A 21706-nucleotide genomic window follows, 5' to 3' on the forward strand; every position below is an offset into this window, starting at 1 on the left:
ACATGGACATTTTCACATCAATTTTAATCCATTGAAAAATATTTTAATCAATTTAGTCCATTATCTTCCACCTTCATTTTTTTTGCCTCTAATTTTCTAGGTTCTAAAAGAACAAGGTGAATATGATGAACAATATGCTTTTTTTATGGTTTTGAATTTCTGGGTTTAAGGATTTGAGTTATGGAGGAAGTTTAAGAAGGTGGAAGAAGATGAATGTGGAAGAATAAGGACTAAAATTGATTAAAATATTTTTTAAGGGACTAAAATTGATGTGAAAAAGTCCACCTGACCATCATCATCTTACTAGGCTTGCCACTAGACTGTTGACTGGTCAAAATTAAGCATAAGGACTTAATTTGATTAAATAAAAACTTTTTAATGACCCAATTTGATGCGAATTTTTTTCAAGGACTAGGTTTGATTTTGTGTACAATTTCAGGGGCCAAAAAGGTATTTAAGCCAAATTTTAATCCAATCGAACGCTTAACGAGTATGCCAACTTCATATATAAGCTCGATTTTTGCGATTTTTATGATACCTTTTATCATTCTACACCTATTGAACACCTTTTGGAGACACTCTTGAGCAACTGCATCACTTACTTGGTAGAGAGACCCTCAGGGGCTGGTGCTTGGGAACCATAAAAGAAGGTGATAGCTTCTCCGGACGATCATGATTCTGTTCTAACTTGGATTCTACTCTTTTTTATTACTAGTTAGGCAAGTTAAAACATTAAAAAAGTGAAACAAGAAAGCAAGTAGAAGAGGCAAGTCCATCTAGTAAACCGACAAATGGTGGAGTTAAAGCCGTTGGATTTTCTGGGTCGAAATGCAAAACATGTCGTGAACATTACATAATGCAAAGCAAACGCTAAAAACTCGCATCGACACAACACAACAACGCATTGCTTCTCTTCTCTTCTCTTCTCACTCACTGAACCACCCACCTTCATCACCGTTTCTCTGCATTTCCAGATTACGCTAACTCACACAACCCCTCTTCATTCATTCCTTCCATCAACAACGCTTTCCAGATTCCTTACATGTAAGCGTTTTCATCAATAATTTTTCATTCACTGTTTTTGTTTTTAATTTCATCAAATTCGTCAACTTTTTGGTTTTAGATTTGAGATTTCGTGATGCCCATTATTTGTAACTGGTAACTGCAAGCTAAGATTTGATTTTTTTGTTTGTTTTTTTGGTTTTGGGTACGTTATGATGAATTATGATTTAATGTGAATCTGGGTTTTTGATTCTGAACTTGGATTTGGATTGCATTTGAGGTTTTATCATTTCTGGTGGCAAGTTACTAGACTTTTAAATCTGAAAATTCTCTTTTTGTTTTGTTTTAGTTTTAGGTTTGTGGGTGTGTGATTAGTGCCTCTTAGAAGTTGGAATAGAGAATTTGAGCTGGGAGGATGGAGGATGACAAGAGAAAGAGGAAAAACAAGAAGAAGAAGGGAAAGCAAAGTAAGAATGTGGAGAATGGGGTTGGAGAAGCAGCTACTAGGGATCAGAATCTGGTGAGCAATAATGTTAAGGACGAGCGAACTGATGTTTCTGAGACTGCAGCGAACTCGAATGGGGTTGGAGAAATGTCAACTAGGGATCAGAATTTGGCTAGTGATGGCAAGGATGAGCCTGCTCCTCCTTTGGAGACTGCTAATGAGGCACATGAGCAAAGTGTGAATTGGAATGGGGTTGTGGAAGTACCAAACGGAGATCAGAATGTGGCGACAAGTGGAAAGGATGAGCTTAATCAACCAACGGAGTCTGCAGACAGGCAAAGTACTAATGTTGATTCGAATGGAGTCAATGGACATCTGCCAAATGGTAAAGAATGTGTAAGTTTTCCTTCAGTCAATATAGATTCCCACTTCCCATAGATGTTTAGAGGTCCATGCTTGTGCCTTGTGATAAGTGCTGTATTTTTAAATATTGGTTCACTTCACAAAGTGAACCGTGTTTTCCCCAGCTATTGTTATCATTTTTCATTGGGACATATAAATGTAGTGTAAACTTCTTATTCCTGCTTCAGTTTCTGAATGTAGTTTCTAGGCCCGTGTGACTAATTATAGGAGCTATTTATGGCCAAAACATCAATATGATATTTCACTATTGATCAAATTGGGCAGTCTTTTCCTTTTATTACAATGTAATGTTTTTGTTTTTGGTCTTTCCTAGTCCTACGTGTACTAGGTAGTGATCTTGCATAACACACTGCAAAACAAAACTTCACTTGAAAATTACTTTTACTTAAGCATTCCCGCACATGATACTCTTTCTTCCGATTAGATCTGTTCTTGTCGAAAATAATTGTACACTGGTTATACAAACAGGTTCATAAAAAATTGGATCTCCCTTGTTCCCTCTGTATCTCCTGTTTTAGTTGAGTCTTTGTGGACATGAGTGTATTGCCAAACTAAGTGAAACTGCCTTTTGACAGGCCACCTCAGAAGAGACAATTAAAACATTGGGAAATGAAAATGATATTCTCAAACAGAACGCTGTAAGATGTTCAAGTTTAATTTTTCATATACATGCTAGGATGTTCTGTAGTTTCATATATTTCATATGCATAGCCTATCTTTCCACAGGTCACATCAGACGAAACAATTGGAAAATTGAAAGGAGAAAATGCTATGCTCATTCAGAAAGAGGTCATATTTTACCAAAGAAATTTCCGTCCTTTGTTTTAGAACCTATGTTTCCATGTTTTTATAACTTGTTCAGCATACCATTCCACAGACCACTTCAGAAGAGACAATCAAGAAACTAAAAGAAGAAAATGATACATACATTCAGAAAGAGGTAATATTTGATCTGAGAATTATCTTCCTTTGTTTTATTACATCTCAATGTTTTTATAATATGTGCTGTGTATCTCACTCAGGCCATATCAGAAGACATAATCAGGAACTTAAAAGCAGAAAATGCTATGCACATTCAGAAAGAGGTAATATTGTATCTGAGAATTTCCTGTCCTTTGTTTTAGCAACTTTGTTTCAATGTTCTTATAACATGTACAACTCATCATGTCATAGGCTATATCGGAAGAGACAATCAGAAAATTGAAAGAACAAAATGACATACATATGCAAAAAGAGGTAATACATTTTAAATTTCACCCGAGTGACATTTATTCTTTTTCTACGGTCTCTATCTCGCTATTTTCTTTAAACACATATACTCTATCTTTCCACAGGTTGCATCAGAAGAGACCACCAGAAAATTGAAAGAACATGATATGCGTGTTCAGAAAGAGGTAGTGTTTTACCTAGAACTATAAGCATCTATCCTTTATTTGAGAACTTATGTTTATGACATTTACTGCCTATCATTCCACAGGCCATATTAGAAGATACAATTAGAAAGTTGAATGAAGAAAATGATATGCACATGAAGAAAGAAGTAAATTAAAGTTTATCTGACAAATATCTCTTTTTTAATGTTTAGCTTGCAATCTTCTCTTTACTCATATAGCATATCTTAAAACAGGCCATATCAGAAGAGACAATAAGCAAATTGAAAAAAGAAAATGCATTCCACATTCAGAAAGAGGTAATTTTATTTTGAATTTCATCTTTGAGATTTTTATTTTTTTCATTTTTTTAATTGCTCAAATCACTAAAATTCTTTAGTATGATTGCCTATAACCAATCTATCCACAGGCCATATCAGAGGAGACAATTAAAAAACTGAAAGAAGAAAATGATGAACATGTTTATAAAGAGGTAATATATTGTAAGTTTTATCAGAGATATTAATTTAACTGCTCATGTTGCAGCTTTATATTTACTTTCTCAACAGGCAGTCCAGATGGAAATCCTAGAGAAAAAGGCTAACAGTGAGCTTTGTTTCTAATAAAATCTCTTATAAGTTTTTTCATCTATACCATTTGTTTTGCCTTTCTTTTACAGGTTACCTTGGAAGAGTTAATAAAAAAATTACAAGCTGAAAAAGAATTGCAGACACAAAAACAGGTAATTAAATTGAACAGTTTTGATGAATGTTTGGATGGCTCTTATATCATGTTTGGGAAAGATTAATTTTGGGGAAATAACTATCTTTTTCTAAAAGCTCTATCTGGGAGATGCAAAAGAAAATCGATTATTACCTCATAATGAGCTAATCCAAATTATGTTATTCTTGTATATGTTTAGCCACTGACTGTACAGTGGATTATCTGCAGACTGAATTGGAAATGAAAATCGCACAATTACAGGGAGAGAATAATTCCTTAATTCAAAGAGAGGTGAGTGATTCTATGTATACTTTAAATGATTTAGGAGTATTGATTTAGAGAAATCTTTATTAAATGGTATATCATGTGCAGGCTGGATTGGTCGAAAAAACCAACCTGTTGCTGAATGAAAAGGTTGTTTTGAGCTTGAAAGGGGTAATAATTTCTTCATTACTTTGTCGTTTCCTACACTACACCCACTATTTATTTAACCTTAACTGATCCCCACTCTCATGGTGTGCAATATTTTGTTTTTCTAAATGGAAATTGATTTGAAATTTTAAATCCAATATATATTGTTCCACAGGAGAGTTTAGAGCGGAAAATAAATCTTTTGGAGAGCGATTTGAGTTCTTTTAGTGAGAAAGAGGTAATAACTTGTCTATTCTCTCATATTTTATTGTATGGAATATATTGTTTGCTTAATTAACACTTTAACTTTCATAGTAGGTTAGGTATTATGTAACCAAAAAAAGATTAGGTATTGTTAGTACCTGATCTTGAACTGGTAAAAAACATATTAAGCATGTAATTGAATTTGGGTTGCACAGTTTTAATGAATGTGTGGACGGCTCTTATGTGTCATTCAAAATTTATTATCCCTATATATGTTTAACTACTGACTGTGATATTTGACTTGATTATCTGCAGTCTGGTCTGGAAATGAGAATAGCACAATTGCAGAGAGAGAATGATTCCTTGATTCAAAAAGAGGTGATTGACTTGTTTATTTTTTTAAGTTTGAGACCATTTAGCTTTAGAAATTATTTATCAACGTACTTAATATCATATGCAGGCTGAATTGGTGGGAAAAACCAATCAGTTGCTGAATGAAAAGACAGTTTTGAGCCTCAAAGGGGTAAGAATTTCTTTATCAACTTTGTGAGTTCCTACATTCAGTGTTTATTTAACTTCATCTGACCCCGTCTCCATCTCTCATGGTGTACAATATTTTGACCTTTTTTTTTGATAAATGAAAATTTGGCTGAAACTGCAAATCCAATATACATTGTTTACAGGAGAGTTTAGAGCAAAAAGTAAATCTTCTGGAGAGTGATTTGAGTTCTTTTGTTGAGAAAGAGGTAATAACTTCTCTATTATCTAATATTCTATTGACTTATTGTGTTGAATATATTGTCTGCTTAATAATTATCACCCTTAACTTTCATATAGTAGATTATTGTAATTTGTCGGCATCCAATCTTGACTAAATAAATAAAGTATGATCAATGTAAAATTAGATAAAGTCAAAGTTTTTTCCCTTCTTTCTGAATTCGAAGTAAATCCTCAAGGCCCAAGCCAATCCCTTGTCACGATCCAAAACTCCCTGATACCATCTAGTTTTACGGTGTTCAGATTCAAGAATCTAGATTCCAGATACCTTTCTGTTTGATGGTAATTTGGGCTTTGTTTGGAAAATAAAAAGATTGTTTGATTGAAGAAATAAAGGTTGTTTTGAAATTAGGTCAACGGGAAATGAAAATAGAGAGAAGTTTAGGGCAACTAAGAGTGAGCTCTCTGGGCTAGAGAACAGATGTAAAATTTGGAGAGAAACAAAAGGGAAAATTTAGAGAGAACCGTGCAGAGGAGTTGAGTCATCTTGGTATCTCATTCTTTAGATTCCAGGTTAGTTTTTTCCCATCACTCTTTGTTGGCTTTACCCCACAGGTTTCAGCAACCCCCATCATCTTGCAAGCCTCTCCTCTCCTGCCATAGCCAGCAAGTTTTATTGGTTTAGAAGATAAATTGTATGTACATCTGGCCTTTATACAAGTGCAATTCAGTTACTCTTGACCTCTATCCATGTGAATGACAATGGATAAGCAGGAGGCCATAATATTGCAGACTCATAACATGCCCAAGTTTAGTTCTAAGTAGTACAGCAAATGCTAGAGCATTCTATTATGCCAGCCAAAAGGGGTTTAAAGGAATAAAAATGACTGTATGGTTTGATTAGTGTGAAATGTGAAGATGTGTCCGCAAACTGTTTGTTCTCAATTTCTTATTTCTTATTTCTTTTTCCTGGATTTGTTATTCTGAAATTGAATGGATAAAAGCAACAAATTTTCATCATCATAGTTTTCTGGTTGTCTGAGACTGAGGTGAAGAATCAGTAGCATAGTGTTAAATATGTGCTCTCTATTTCTTGTGAATTTGTCCCTTAACAGAGAAATAATGTGTTTTATTTGTAGAACGCAACTAAAGACATTATTTCAAACCTGAATAGAAGCATCAGCGTGCTACAAGTACAGGTATGTAACTCATATATATACAATTATACATGAGTATTTTATATTGAAAAATATAGGAATGTATTATAGATTCTTACTTTTAGGTATTAGTATACGTAATTTCCTCATTATCTTTATGAGTAATAGATAAGCTGGTAAGTTAATTTGAATCATTATCTTGTAGTGTTCAGTCTTGGAATCAGTTTATAAAAACTTAGAATGGTCTGCCATTGCAAATGTGCCATAACCAGTCTGAGTATTTTTGTGATCAGAAGAGCAAGTTTCCCTGCATGTGGGTGAAATTACTGAAATTACCAATATAATTATCTCCTCGACTTTTCTTGCTTAGATATTCCAGCTAACTTTGTCACAATTGTTACTTGTTTTGGTACTTAGTGTCCATTAATGCCTTCGTTTAGGCTAACATTCTTTTGGCAATCTCCATGTGCTTTCCAACGTAAATTGTGTTACATTTAATCAAGTTTTCTTTTCTTTTAGTTTCATTATTCATCAACATTGGCTTGATGAATTACGCTCACATAATGTCATTAGGTCATGTCCATTTTGTAACAAACCTGTGTTAATTCTGATATGGAAATTAAAAACAAAGTTTTGCAGGTGGCAGAGTTGGAAGAGTTCAGGAGTAATCTTCTGCTAGAAAACCAGCAGTTGAGGGAAAATGTGTCAGGTCTTCAGTCAACAATCCAGAATCTTGAAAACAGCAGCTCTTCTTCCTTCTCGCTGGATGCATCTTCTAAGGTTTATTTTTGCTATCCTAATATGGTTAAAATCTACAACAACACATTCATTCGTAGGAAAATAATTTTTTCCTTTAGTTTTGGAAGAAGGAAGGGACAATTTTTAGTGTTATATGACTACGTGAAAAATGATCACTGTTTAGTTAGTAGTTATATGTAATGATACTCACGTATATAGTGATGGACTGTAGTCTAGCAGTCCGTGACTGTAACTAGTTGCGTCCTGAGTTCTGTGATTAGTAATTTTTTATAAGGAAGATGGAGCAGAGATATGAGTTATAAATCTATGAAGTGTGTGAGTATGTGACTTGAATTAGGGAGGCGGAAGAACCATACCTGCTAGCCTATTTATGCTGCCTCTGACCATATTTTGCTTAATGGTGGATAGGATCTTGCTTCTGAAAATGATGACTTGAAGTCTCAAATTGAAGCAGCCTGTACTTTGGTGGAGAAATTGGTGGCAGAAAATGCAGAGCTTGTTGAGAAGGTAAGATGCAGGGTTCTTTATGGATTTTAAAAAGACTACCATGAATTACTGATGACTTACTGTTACTGAAGGATTTGATTTTGTTAATTTGTTGTACTAGTAGAGTTAGATTAGTTGTGTTAGACTATGTAGACAGTGTTAAGTGTGCTTATTGGTTATGCCATTTTTACCCTCAGGTCAACGAGTTATATATTGAACTGGATCGACAAAGTGCAGAAATTAGACTTTCTAGAGACACTGTACCTGATGGGAAGACTGAATTTGCTAAACCTGCTGGTGTTGCCATTGCTGTACCTGCATCAGGTGAGCTTAGAAGTGTATCAGCCCAGGAATTTGATTCACTGAAAGAGAGTTCAGTGAAGGATAATGGTGGCTCTGTTGATACTGAGCATGCTGTTGCGGTAATTTCAAACTCATCATTGGTACCTGATGATGCTGGAGAAATTGTGCAAATTCCGTTGGATGATAATGAAATACAAGAGCTAGAGTTGCAGGATGCCAAGAATGCGGAAAATGAAGCTGTGCCAGTGCCACTAACAGATTCTCCCCTTGTTGGTGCTCCATTTCGTCTGATATCATTTGTTGCTAAGTATGTCAGTGGTGCTGACTTGGTTAACCACTCTTAAAACACCAGTCATGGACTTTCTGATACTGGGTGAAACAGACAGTTAACCATTTTTTTTGCCATCTTGAACATAAATGAACCTCACTTACATTAGAAGAATACCGATATATGCTGGCCTAATTGGGCCATTTTAGTGCCTGTAGGTCAATTCTTTGAACATTTGGAAATATTGTACCAGGAAGAGTATAAACTAAAGTTTTTTTTATTGTGTGTTCTTGCTTCACATTGCTTTCACTGTTGGAAATGATACCATAAGAATCTAGTGGTTGGTGACTAGTTTGCATGGTGGTTTGTTATGAAATCAATTATTTTTGGTGAGTGATGTATGACCCGGTGTTGCCAAATATCCGCTACGGCCACATCTCATGGTGGAATTCTAGCAAGAGGACATAGCCGATATTCTGCCATCCGCCAGTATTTATCAAATATGGCATGTTTCTGGCTTTGCGCCATAATCTGCCATTAACAACACTGGTATGGCCTCAAGACGTCAGAGCTATCTACTTGTGTATCTAAACATGCGCTAAGATATTTTTTCATCAAAAAAAAAAGATATATTTATTCATTTGATCCAGCTCATTGCTTGCAAGACATATGATGCTAGTACATCGAATTGTAGACGTCAGGTTAAAGCAATTATCATAAGCAAAAAGTTGCAAGATGCTTAAACATTTTTTTCTTTTCATGTTAAGACCTGAAATGAATCTTGACTAGGTATATTAGAAACTAGGCAATGGATCGATGTTGTTCATACAGTAGCCAGCCTTTCAGTTTATATGGAGTGAAAGCATTGATGGAACCCCTTGAACTTGTCCTCCAAGAATGATGGCTGTTTCTAAGAAGTGGATTCTCTGATGTCTTCAATTAGCATAACAACTTCCTTCATTGAAGGCCTCATGTCAGGCATCTCTGCAACACATGCCATAGCCAGTTGTAACATCTGCACAAGTTCTTCTTCAATGTTTGGATATCTCATTAGCTCAAGATCAAACACTTCAGCAGTCCACTCCTCTCTGACAACAGATTGGACCCACTTTGGAAGATCAACAACCACATCATCATGCCCTGAACACTGAACTGGTGCTTTCCCAGTCAGCATCTCAAGAAGGAGAACACCAAAGCTGTACACATCAGATTTTTGGGTGGATTTTCTGGTTTCAATAACCTCAGGTGCTTTGTAGCCTGCACTTCTGGAGAAGACACAAAAAGTTGTTAGAGGAGTTAAGCCAAAATCTGATATGCAGCCTTGTAGATCCACTGAGAGAAGCACATTAGATGATTTTATGTTGCCATGGACAAATTTCTTTCCATTGGCTGAATGGATATATGCAATGCCCCTTGCTGCTCCAGCCACTATCTTCAATCTGGAATGCCAATCTAGTGGAGTTCTTCCCGTTTCCCTTGTTCCTGTCATCATGTTTCATCAATGACATGCTAAGAACATTAGAAAACCAGCAAGTAGCAATGTATTTAGTGCATGTTTAGATAAACAACTTAATTAAGTGCTTATTGCCATAAGCGCTTATTCATAAGTTAAATTGAGCTTATTGAAATAAGCTCAAAATAAGTTATAAGTAGGTATAACTTATGAAGTGCTTATTCATATAAGTTCATCTAAGCAACTTATGAAAATAAGCTCAAAACAGCTTATAAGTAGGTCATAAGCTATTTACATAAGGTCTCTAAACACTTGGATAAACGCTTATGCAAATAAGCTCTTATAAAAACCGGATCTTGATCATTTCTAAGCATACATTATAAAAATCTTTAAGCGCCTTCAAATTTAACAACACAGTTTATTGAGAAAAAGTTCAAAAAGATAGTAATTACCATGCAACAACTTGGAAAAGCTGCCACAAGTAAAGTAGTCATAAACCACTAGTTTTTCATCCTTGGAATAGTAGTAAGCACGAATTGGAACCACATTTGGGTGGTGATCAAGCCTCTGGACAATCTCCATTTGCAGTTCAAATTCCTTTTTCCCCACAGCCACTTCTTTCAATCTCTTCACAACCACTGTTGTCCCTTCCTCCAAAATGGCTTTGTAAGTTGTTCCACAACTTCCCTTCCCAAGCACTTCAGCTGAAGCTCTTAGTAAATCCTCAAGATCAAAGTTGTTAGAACAACCTTCAAAGAATATTAGCTTGTTCCTCTCAGGTTCTTGCACACCACTGCCAAAACCCTCCCTCAACTTTCCACCCTTCTCTTTATGAACTAAATTTTGTTCACCTCCTTTTTTCTTGAAACAGCAGAAAACTGCTATGAGAACTGGAAGGAACAGCAGTGTGAAGATACACCCTGAAGCAATTATAGCTATTTTGCCTCCTCTACTCAGCTTCTTGCTTGAAAGATCACATGGTTTTGTTGAAACTATTGATGGTGACAATGTGAGAGGAGGGGAAGCTGAAGAACATGGCTCCAATGGTGCTCCACATAACTTCAAATTCCCTTTAAATGAGGATGCAGGAAACTTCTGAAGCTCTGAAGGGATAGAACCATTCAGGTAATTGAAGCTCAAATTCAAATCCTCAAGGGTAGGAAGGTTAACATCAGGAATAGGTCCTCTGAGGGAGTTATTCTGGAGGTTCAGTCCTATTAGATATGTCAAGTTTTGGATTGAGGATGGAATTTTCCCTGTGAAGGAGTTATAGGACAAATCAAGAAAGAGAAGCCGGGGCGGAAGCGAATATGGAATGTCACCTGAAAAGCTGTTATTTTGCAGATACACAAAGCGCAGAGAAGGAAGGGAAAGCATGTCAATTGGAAGATTCCCACTCAAGGTGTTGGACCTGAGGCTCAGACTGATGAGGCCACTCAGCTTACCGAGCGTGTTTTCTGGGAGAGAACCGCGCAGTCCAACACCGGGAAGGCGCAAAGAAAGCACATGAGAGCCATCAGAGCTGCATGTAACTCCCACCCAAGAAGTGCACACTGAGGTACTAGAGTTCCAGTTGATTTTATGACCATGATGAAGTGCAGAAGCAAAATCAAGTAGGGCTTGCTTTTCTGAATGTAGATCAGATTTAGTTTGAGGAAACACAACCAGGAGTAGCAAAATTGGTATTGTGGCTAAGTAGGACTGGGGCATCATCAAGTTTTATGGTGCCACACTGGATCAAGGTGTCTGAAAATTGTTCCACTTGTTTCCCTGGCAATAAGGATTCCAAAATATTACACACTGATAAAAAGAAACGACTGTAACCAAGGATGCAATGCAGCAAAAACAGTGAAATGTGAATATACCTATTTTTAGCTAATCTGTGCTGAAATTTGTCTCATTTTTTAAAGATTACATGAATATTAGTACAAATGACTGAAGAAGTTCTAAAAATTGGCTACAATCAGTTGCAGAAGCAGTTTATCTATGCTATTCATTTATTCTCATTGATTTCACTATAAAATCATGCTTGGCATTCACTTTGCTTGATATTCTTCTTAATGCATATTTGAAAATCGTTCAACAATTGATTTTAAAGCTAAATTCAATTATGGAGAGAAGTTTCTGTTAGTAACTTCTGATACCAGAATCTATTCTGAGAAAAGAGAAGCTGATACATGCTATCAGTCTAACAGAATATTTGAATCCACTATTAATTCTCTGAGAATCATTTATCCCTTGACAAAATCAAATCCTAGTAGCTTCTCTCAGAATCACTTAAAAAAAATACCGGGTCTCCAAACACACACTAAGTAAGTAGCCACAAGGAACAATGCCCTTAAGAATTTTAAGAATTCAAATTTTTAGGTAACAATAATTGTTCTACATGTGTAAACAAAATGAAGTGACTAAAAGTAAAGACTGAATAAAACAGAAAATTGCAGAAAACAAAATGCAAATAGTTGAGAGAAGATTATTACCTTTGAGAAACAGGAGAAAGGGAAAGCAAGTTGGAAGTGGAAGCAGAGAAGCATCCACAGCTAGGAGGGTTGGTTAAGCAGTGCAAGTGATGGAAATGAATAAATGTGACTGAAAAAGAAAAAAAGTTGTTTTTGTTAAAGCAGTGTTTGATTTGGCTTTGGTAAACGGTGGTGGTAACGGCCAAGAGGAGGCAAAGGCAAGCTTTAACGGCATGGCTTCAGGAATACGCCAAGATGTAACACACACACACACACACAGTCACGCATAGCCATAGACATTGAGAAAAGAGAACCTTATTATTAAAAGCACTATGTACATATTATTATTACCACACTATGCTATAATACGAATTGATCATAGAGTTGGTTCTCTTCTCATGTTTATAATTTAGGAGGCAAACATTCAACGTTCACATAAGTTGGTACTCAGCTTAAACTAGAAGCCTTCTTCCTCATTACATCACCCTACTGGTGGCACAATGCTAAGATAAATTCATGTACAGTAACACTCAAGTTACATGTGCTATTACTGTACCAATTAGCATTGAATAATTCTATAAAGTTTGAGTAAAACATAAATTATATTTCAGTCCCGATCTTTGAACCGTGATGAGATTGACATCCAATCGACATATTGGTTTTATGACAGACCGTCAGTAATGTGCATTGCCACAAAAAGCAGTCATTGGAAACTAATTTTTGGAATGTATTTTTTTAGGAAATACATTATGTGAACTAAAACCTGGAATGTAATTTTAAGAAATACATTTCGAAATTCCTGGAATGTATTTTCAAAAATAATTCTAGGAATTAGTTATCAGTAGCTATTTTTTTAACTTTACACATTAGTGGTGGTTTTTTACTGCTAAAACTCACATATGCCAGTTTTTTTGAGTTTAAACCTCACATTCTCATAAGTTGGGGGTTTGAATCTTCCTACATTCAATAGGTGGGAAACCCTCTCGGGAAAACCTTCAATTGCTCCTAGTCCTACCTAGGAGTGATTTGAAGTTATTTTCTCTCCTTTTATCATTAAAAAACAAGAATCACTGTTATTTGGATGCTAATTAAACTGAAATTACTTTTGAGGTGAAAAAAGCTATCAAAGCATAACTTCATTAACAAATCAGTTAACCCTTTAAAAATATTTTTTTATAACTAAAACTGTAAAAGAAACCAGATTTTTTTCAAGTTTATGTGAAATGAACTGGATTCCAGCTTAAAAAAGAAAAAGAAAAACTCATTTGAATTATTGAATGAAAATCACATTGGTGTGAGTTGCTGAATGTAGATCTCGATGGAAGGTAAGTACGTATGGGTTTCCTTCCCGTTTCCCATCTTCCTATGAGTTGACCATTACTGTCTCTACTACAGTTCCAAAATTTCATTTAGCTCAATTTCTAGTTTCGGATCACGTAGATAGAATACAAGTTCTCGAATCACTAACATAATATAATTTGTGTTGGGTCAATTCATCTATCAACAGGATATTTTTAATAGTAAGAAGTTTCGTGTGTTACTATTAGATCACATTTATCAGTGCTGTATATACCTAAATTCGCGTGCTATATCATCCAAGATTCAATTCACCTTACATACACATAAAAAGGCACTGAACAAGGAATATTATCTATACTAGTACTAATTTTTCATGTTTGGATTTGTGCGTTTGATTGTAATATTCTTGTTTGGAATCGAGTGAGTAGAAAATGGGTTGGTTCTTGTTATTGTTTCTGGTTATTGAAGGATGAAGAAGATGAAGTTGACATTGATGATGAAGAAGAAGAAAATATGGTATATGTATTAATTTGTTCACAATATGTCTAAATCATTAAGCGGTTCAATTGGCAAAAGGGTTGTTTTGCCACTCCCATGTCATGGGTTCAAATCTCTCCCACCCCATTTTTTCATGTTCTTATTTTATTTAATGATGTGGCACGCCACGTGGCCTGCTGACGTGGCAAAAACCGTCCAAATTTTGACGGAATTGGACGGAAGGTCCAAAAGTGCATCTTTTTGAAAGATCAGGGTCCCGAATCGTCGAAAAAAACTTGGGGGTTCAAAAGTGCATTTAAGCCTAGTGAATAATATTCATTGAGTAGTAGCAGGTGTTAAGAAAAAAATCTGTCTACTTTTATATGAGAAAGACCAATATTTTCACCATTTATAAGTTAAATCATTTTTAATTAAATTTGTATGAGTAACTAAATCATTTTAACGTTGCAATAGCAACTAGCAATTGATAAATATAAAACCAATGTATATTAAAATAAATATTTTAATTTGGGGTTAAGGTAATGTAAAAGGATTCGATGGTGGCCCCCGAAACCTGGTTCTTGGAAAATCAACACAAATGGTTCTGTCTTCCAGTCCGATTCTAGAGCTGCCTGTGGTGGGTTAATCCGCGACTGAACTGGGAAATCTATTGTTGGATTCTTCTCCTCTCTTGGCATTTGCTCCTCTATTCAGGCTGAGCTTTGGGGAGTTCTCAAAAGCCTTCGTTTGGCTTCCTCTTGAAGGCTTAACGAGGTTCTAGTAGAGATGGACTCGAAGACTGCACACAATCTTATTACTGTAAGATGCCCCCACTCTCATCCTTGCATGGACTTGGTCAAGGACATCCAATTCTCCTTGCTTCCTTCAATTGGACTGTTTCTTTTCATCATATCTATCGAGAAGCCAACCGTTGTGCTGATCACCTAGCTCGTCTTGGACATTCCTCCCCTGGAGAGGAGTTTGATTTTGAACATGTTCCACTTTCTCTGCATCCCACTTTTAAGGATGATGCAATTGGGGTTGTTATACCCAAAATGGTTATGTAGATTTATTTCTTTGGGCTTTGCCCCCTTTTATTATTAAAAAAAAAGTGCTATCATATCCAAGCTGGTTTCTAACTCATGCTCCCCACAGAATAAAATTTACACATGATGGATAAGATATAATAAGGGACATGATTGCATTATTATTGTATTTGTATCATGTTGGTGCAACAAACAACATGATATGATTACATTATCCTATCATGCCTCCTTATTCTTACTACCAAACATGCCCTAAGTCATGTCGATGGATGAAAGCCATGATCAACATGTAGAACACCTCAACATGCTCCTCCCGACCCTCCTTGACCATGTGGTCTGGTCCCTCAAGGTTTGCATTGTCGTCGCACTCTGCCTCAATTTCGAATTTGGATTGTCTATAGTCGGCAATTCCCTAAATTCACGTAGTTAATGAATCTTAGTCATCCGATTTTGATTGAACGACTTAAATTGTATGGTATATCTCTACCGTTTGATTAGGTGAAAAATATGAACAATTTGATCTTGATGTTATGGCCCAAATTTCATGAGCGCGTGAATGTGGAAAATTGGTGAATGAAGAAACCAAAAGGAACGGGATATTGGTCCAAAAATAATGAAGACAACAGAAAAGAGTAAACTTCAAGATTTTATGCCTAAGAACCTTCTTACAATCCTCAGATATATGATATTTTGTCCTTCATTAAATTAAGTTTGAAACAGTTAAAATAGTAGAAATTGGTTACTATATATTTTATTTAGTATGTGTTAAGGTTTTGTCTCTCTATCTCTTTTATCACTATTTTTCTTCCATGCCTAAATTTCATCTTTCATCTTTCCTCAACTATGCAAATAGCACTCATAACACAACACATCAACATTGGAAGACCAGACTTATTTTTCTCTCTTCTTTTGTCAACTAATGTTTTTTGTTCGAAATGCATACCTATGGATCCAATAAGCACTTTGGGCTTTGTGAACCTGCTAAGAAACTCGATAACAAATAGGGCTGTTTCTTTTTGAGTCCTGCTCCTTTTTATGAGTCCCAATCTGCAACCAAGTTCTCTGAAGCTTCTTCCTTCAAGATCTTGACCATTCTTTTTATTTTTAAGGGTTAAGATTGCTTAATGATTTTTTTTTTGTTAAAGTAGACCAGCATTTAAGTTATGGGCAGCAGAGCGAGCAGAGGATACAAGTCCCTGGATATACAACTTCGTTGAATACTTGGAGGGAGAATTTTGCCACACATAATGATCTCAGTAAAGATTTATTCAAAATTTTACTACTTTTAGAGAGGTAACTCTTTGTTCAAAAAAAAAAAGGTAACTCAACTATACTAATTGACCCAAAAAAAACATCAACTATACTATAGTGTTCATTGCCATTTGCCAAGAGGAAAATAAATACTCTATTGTCTGCATAAAACATCACATCTCTATGTTCTTAAAGTAGTACATTTTGGGTATGCACAGACACATATAATTCATTTCTGAAAATTCTCATCCATCCAAAAAAAATTGGACCAGATTCATGTAATAATCTTTTTCCTGCAGTGTTTGTGCTGGTGTGAGATCAAAGTTAAAAACCCACTGATTTGAAATATCCCATCTTTCAAAAAAATTGAGATGATAATCAGAACATAAATAGCATGTTACAAAAGCACCAAGCATAACCTCTTTAGATGCTATAGGAGACCAAAAGGTTCCGGGAGGTGCTCAAATCCGTTATCAAATATGGAAGCTTCGTCACATTTATCATCAGCACTATGCAGCCAGTTTGTGTTCTTCAAATCTTCTTTAAGCAATAGCGCGTCGTAACGAGAACTCTCATAGATGTCCACTTCACTGAGTTTTGCTGAGTATTGTCTTTGATCTACCTCTCTTCCTCTTGTCATAGTTCTATTCGCACCGTTTCTCGCATCGAAATTAGCTCCATTGTTATGGGTTAAATGGCTTCCATTCATGTCATAAGACGCTGGAGCACTTGAAACTCTGTGAGACTGGCTCTTGGAAGTGGAATTCCGAATACTCTGGGGAAAGAGTGTGGTGCTTGATAGTGAGCGAACATTACCTGAGCTGTTCCTTATATCCTGTTAGACAGAAAAATACATAGAAAATCAGGTTTAAGAACAAACTTGCTTGAAGCATTCATCATGTCAGGAAAATTCTTATTGCTGAGCATATCAAGAAAAATATGGCAAGCCTAATCGCATAACTTTGCTGGAAGAATCATGACCAAAATATAACAGGAGGAGTCCAATTCATGTAGTATCACAAGGTGAATGAATCATAGTATTAATGGCAAGAATTGCTGTCTCATTTGAACCATGGGTTTCCTTCGAATTAGTTTGGTATCATAAAGCTCCAATTTAATATGATCATGAATAAAATTTGAAGCTATTGAATGTTGATAGTCTAATCAGTAAATTTTGATTGTTAATCCTGCAGAACTAGAAAAAAAAGAGTGTACAAACCATGTGCTTAATAGCCATATCCAATGATTTCTTTGAGATTGTCCTTCCAAATCCGGAGTTGTCACTGGTAGTGGTTGAGGCCTTAACAGGTTTCCTTGAAACTCCTTCAGGAGCATGTGGAACTCTCCTTGGTTCATGAACATCAGCATGGTGGCCATTGGCATAGCCACGGCTTTTGCTGGCAGGTTCTGTGGACCTCCCCCTACTGACAACAGGAGATGAAGGTCGCCTCGGCATATTAACTGAGGCTTGAAGATCGGAATGGTTCCCCTTTAAAGTGGAAGCACCGGGACGGGACCTGCCTGCAGAGAGAGGTCTATCAGGCAATGTTGTTCTAAGGTTAGGTGGCGTATCATGGGGGAAATCAGATGGAACAACTGGCTGTGGTGGGGGCCGGACTCGCGGGCTTGGTGAGCTTGGCCTTGATGATGGTGCTGAACTGCGACCACTCAATGGAACACGTCCAGCTGAAGCTAAAGAGCCTGTTGTGAGGGAAGGAGATGAAGATGGAGATGGCAATGAGCTCCTACGAGTGGGAGTTGAAGGGCGGGACAGTGACCGAGTCGGAGGTGCAGATGGGGAATGTAAATTTGCAGGAATCTGAGGCCTAGAAGAACTAGGAGTGGATGGCCTAGAGCTTTGTGATGATGGTCTGTGTTTGTCAGCGGAGGAGGTGGTGGTGGAAACTGAGCGTGCTCTAGAGGGTGTTGAGGATCGTGATGGTGTGGAGCGGGAGGAGGGAGTGGAAGGCCTTGCTGAAGATGTAGAGCGGGTTACAGGAGAAGATGGTCTGATGTAAGATGAAACTGAGGCAGAGCTTGTGTTGAGGATTGAGGAGGGGGATCTGTTTGAAGAATAAGTGTTGTATTGTGACTGTGAGCTGGAGATGGAAGGGCGAGTCACAGAACTGCTTCTTGCTGGTCTAGAGTGATTGTTGCTCTCTGATTGCGAGACCGAAAGCTGAAAGAAACAAGACTGAGAAGTTAAACTTCATAGCATTTAGTCCATTTTCAACACAGCTCAACATATTCAAAACAAGTTGTCCAAGTGATTGTCATGCTTAAATATCAGCTAAACTTGGACTGCTGTTAAAAGTAGTCAAAGTATCTGTTTGGATACAAACCAAAGAGCACCTATTAGAGTTTATTTAGTTCATTTTCTAGTAGATAAACTCCAGTAAGCTCCAATAAGCTCGTATCCAAACAGGCTCAAAGCCTCAAATGTACTAGTGAAGCCATAGGCATATTGGTTAAAGAAGCAAACTTGTGTAAACATTTAATGCCAAAAACAAACATGCATATCCATCACCATATCCCTCATCCCCAAAACCCCCAGAAAAGAAAAGACACTGGATTTGTTGAAATTATGAGAGGAAACACATACCCTCGAGGCCTTAGTGGTAGAAGTTGATCTACTCATACTTCTTCTTGGAGGCACTATCGTTGATTGGGATTCACCTTCTGATGTAGGAAAAACAGGAGTCCCCGGGGGAGTGAGAAGCCTATCAAAAAATAGTGATAATTACAAATTTTCCAACCAATAATAGTTTTAACTTTTTCACATGAGTGTGAATGATAATTTAAAACATGAACTATTTAAGTTACATTTTTCATTTCAAATACTAAGGCAGGTACTAAAATATTGTAATCTGAATTTAACTGAACTGATCATGAGTTCATCAAAGTATAGTGCAGCAAGATGATTAGAGAAGAGGAAAATTTCCCTGCACTTAATCCCTGATCTACAAATGATCTGAAATAAAATTAATCTGCAAGAACAAGGCATGACCCTTCCTTAGGGAAACTGCTAATAATTCATACATTAACTTCAAATTCTGTTTCTGCCCCACTTTCTGTAAATAGACCCTCTGTCCCTTAAATGCAATTCCTTTGTTTTACTGCCCAAATTGTTCAATCTACTAGAACTAACTGCAGATCATGATGAAGTAAATGAATGTGAATATAGCATACCAGTCATAATCATGCTTTCCTCCTTCTGCAGATGATAACAGATCTTCCATCCCACTTCTCGCCGGTTTCGCCGCCCCAAGTGAGAGCCTCCCCAATTTCACAGAAACTGAATCCACAAATAGCAACTACCATTATTACCACACATACATAAAAATCACTTGATCACAACAAAAACAAAGGGGATCAAAAATGAAAACAGAGACTAGTAGAATTCTTGGATATCATAAAAAAAGGCAAAAATTTTAAGTTAACCACAACTTATCCAATTCATTCAGGAATGAAAAATTGACATTTATTTGTAATATATGATGATAATGTTATTTTTTATTTGCTATGACCAGATATAACATCCTTATCATTCCCACATAAGAAACCGCCAGTATTTGTGATAGCTATAAACTAGAATCAAACAAAAACATAAGCAAAAACAAACAAGACTTGATTTTGCAGACATTAATGATGAAAGGAAGGGGAGAATTCAAAAGGGGTGGTGCAGCACCGTCAGAAGAGTCATCAGAAGAAGCCAGAGAGAGAGAACGGCGGTTGTTGGAGAAGAGATCGAGGTTTTCTTCATTGTTGGTGGCGACACCGCCACCATTATTGAAGGTGTGGTTTCTTCTGTGGTGGTGGTTGAGGGATCCAAGCAGAGACTCCCTCCCATTCCTACCATTCATCATGGTTGTGTTGTGAGACTTGTGATGTTGATGCCACTGCTGCAACAAGATCTACAAGTGGTTCAAAGAGGTGAAGTGCAATGGAAATTTCAATGTTCATTCATTCATCCATGTTTAGATCTGCATCACTAGCTTGGTTATGTTCCATTGTCTCATATTATTATTATTGTTTCCCCTTTTTTCTTGTTGAGGTGGAAGTGTCAGAACTTAGAAGCAATTCAACATGATGATGATGCAGTAATTCGTGATTGGTTCAAGTCGTACATACTTATTACTTAAGATGAAAGCTCAGATGGAGCCATGCAAATGTAAAAAGAACTCTCTCGAGTTAGTTTGTCTTAACTGGATGTAGATTTTTCCGGCTCGAACATAATTATCTCCGTGAATGATATAAGTATTAGATAAGAAAAAAAATTAAAAAATGATGAGTGAGATAGATGGATGGATGGATGCCCACATGGCTTCCTTCTCATGTCCCACCTTCTCCCTCATTTCCTTCATTCATTCGTCATGGATCAAAAAGATCAAAGATCTAGGATTTCATGTGTTGCTTTAATGCACTAGCCACTTTCCATTCACAAATGAAATTATATATGTGTCCCATTCAGCACATGGCATGGGATGGAATTGGAGGGTTCCTTGTTTTGTTAATCTTCATGTATCTTGTCATTTGTGCCTTTTGAGCTCGTGCCTTCCTTTTAAATTCATGGAAAATGATCTTCCCTTTAAAGAATCATGCATAACAATTGATTGTGAAAATGAAAATGATAAGTTTAGTTATCTTTAAAAGATAATTTGTAAGTAAATAGTTAGATATTAAGACTTAAATAATTAAAAAATATTTTTGAAGTTATTGAATATATATTTTGAAATGTAACCTTTTTTAAAAGTATTTTATAAGTTAACTTAGTTCTTGCGTCAATTATTTTAGACATAATGACATGATAATTTAATTGAGGGAAAACATCATTTGAAAACAAACAAAAGAATCAACATTTGCTAATGAGCTTCTAGCTTCATTCATTTACGATGAAAGTTTATATACAAATCATTGTTCATTTACGGATTAAACTGGCTACCTTTAACCAACTACCAACAAACTATAAACTATTTGCTAAGTTTTTTTTTTTGAAAGTAACTATTTGCTAAGTTACAACAAACTTAAAAACCAATACGAATAACTAATTTAAATATACTCTAATACTCACCTCAAGCTGGAGTGTGTATCATGCTCTCCTAGGTCGATAAGAATTAAGAGGTGATGAAATGGCTAAGGATCTAATGACTTACAAAGTGAAAAATCTTTGCTTGCAAATTTATTTCTTGGACAACGTATCAATACGCTTAGTCCTTTTATGAAAACTACCATTAATCGCAATCAGTGACGAATCCAGAAATTTAATGAAGTACGGGCAATATATACATAAAATTCGCAACAACAAAAATTAATATATACTATTAACAAAGGAAACATTAAAAACCACATACTTTCAAAAATTTCCCTTCTCAACACCCATTTAGCATTAAAAATACTCCTCCAAGTGTAGCTAGGGCAAGAGCCACATTTGGCCAGCCAAGGGGGAGAATTCC

The 21706-nt window shown here is 36.2% G+C and overlaps 3 protein-coding genes across 6 annotated transcripts; 1 reads left to right on the forward strand and 2 right to left on the reverse strand.

Annotated features, from left to right (window-relative positions):
• The first annotated feature begins 833 nt into the window (after window positions 1-833).
• LOC130728102 (uncharacterized) lies at window positions 834-8566 on the forward strand. 4 transcript variants are annotated; one of them, XM_057579442.1, is made up of 22 exons: window positions 835-1044; window positions 1352-1843; window positions 2446-2508; window positions 2597-2659; window positions 2748-2810; window positions 2893-2955; window positions 3044-3106; window positions 3205-3264; window positions 3348-3410; window positions 3498-3560; window positions 3671-3733; window positions 3920-3982; window positions 4192-4254; window positions 4336-4398; window positions 4550-4612; window positions 4894-4956; window positions 5039-5101; window positions 5262-5324; window positions 6435-6494; window positions 7092-7232; window positions 7620-7718; window positions 7895-8566. In XM_057579442.1, exons 2-22 carry the CDS (start codon window positions 1418-1420, stop codon window positions 8342-8344), a joined length of 2181 nt encoding a protein of 726 aa, XP_057435425.1. In that variant the 5' UTR covers window positions 835-1044; window positions 1352-1417; the 3' UTR covers window positions 8345-8566. The 4 variants fall into 4 exon arrangements, with proteins under 4 accessions (XP_057435427.1, XP_057435426.1, XP_057435425.1 ...); XM_057579444.1 differs by lacking the exon at window positions 3348-3410 and having other exon boundaries at window positions 834-1044; XM_057579443.1 differs by lacking the exon at window positions 2446-2508 and having other exon boundaries at window positions 834-1044.
• Window positions 8567-8881: 315 nt separating this feature from the next.
• LOC130728103 (probable inactive receptor kinase At5g58300) lies at window positions 8882-12636 on the reverse strand. The gene is made up of 3 exons (XM_057579446.1): window positions 12202-12636; window positions 10174-11491; window positions 8882-9750 (listed from the first exon to the last, which is right to left on the reverse strand). The coding sequence occupies exons 2-3, from the start codon at window positions 11432-11434 to the stop codon at window positions 9179-9181; spliced, it is 1833 nt and encodes a 610-aa protein (XP_057435429.1). The 5' UTR covers window positions 11435-11491; window positions 12202-12636; the 3' UTR covers window positions 8882-9178.
• A 3715-nt stretch (window positions 12637-16351) lies between these two features.
• On the reverse strand, window positions 16352-20294 carry LOC130728105 (uncharacterized). Its single transcript, XM_057579447.1, has 5 exons — window positions 19942-20294; window positions 19443-19548; window positions 18856-18973; window positions 17473-18432; window positions 16352-17088 (listed from the first exon to the last, which is right to left on the reverse strand). The coding sequence occupies exons 1-5, from the start codon at window positions 20117-20119 to the stop codon at window positions 16684-16686; spliced, it is 1767 nt and encodes a 588-aa protein (XP_057435430.1). The 5' UTR covers window positions 20120-20294; the 3' UTR covers window positions 16352-16683.
• Window positions 20295-21706: the final 1412 nt, after the last annotated feature.

The sequence above is a fragment of the Lotus japonicus genome, chromosome 1 (assembly GCF_012489685.1).
Source record: "Lotus japonicus ecotype B-129 chromosome 1, LjGifu_v1.2".
NCBI classification, from domain to species: Eukaryota; Viridiplantae; Streptophyta; class Magnoliopsida; order Fabales; family Fabaceae; genus Lotus; species Lotus japonicus.

Excerpts from the sequence above, each read along its gene's own strand:
- LOC130728102 (XM_057579442.1), top strand. The coding sequence starts at position 1,418 with ATGGAGGATGACAAGAGAAAGAGGAAAAACAAGAAGAAGAAGGGAAAG. Across the intron at positions 1,844-2,445 it reads TGCCAAATGGTAAAGAATGT|GCCACCTCAGAAGAGACAAT; the intron begins GTAAGTTTTCCT and ends GCCTTTTGACAG. Across the intron at positions 5,102-5,261 it reads CAGTTTTGAGCCTCAAAGGG|GAGAGTTTAGAGCAAAAAGT; the intron begins GTAAGAATTTCT and ends CATTGTTTACAG.
- LOC130728103 (XM_057579446.1), bottom strand. The coding sequence starts at position 11,434 with ATGATGCCCCAGTCCTACTTAGCCACAATACCAATTTTGCTACTCCTG. Across the intron at positions 9,751-10,173 it reads CTTTTCCAAGTTGTTGCATG|GAACAAGGGAAACGGGAAGA; the intron begins GTAATTACTATC and ends ACATGATGACAG.
- LOC130728105 (XM_057579447.1), bottom strand. The coding sequence starts at position 20,119 with ATGATGAATGGTAGGAATGGGAGGGAGTCTCTGCTTGGATCCCTCAAC. Across the intron at positions 18,433-18,855 it reads CTACCACTAAGGCCTCGAGG|CTTTCGGTCTCGCAATCAGA; the intron begins GTATGTGTTTCC and ends TGTTTCTTTCAG. Across the intron at positions 17,089-17,472 it reads ATATGGCTATTAAGCACATG|GATATAAGGAACAGCTCAGG; the intron begins GTTTGTACACTC and ends TCTGTCTAACAG.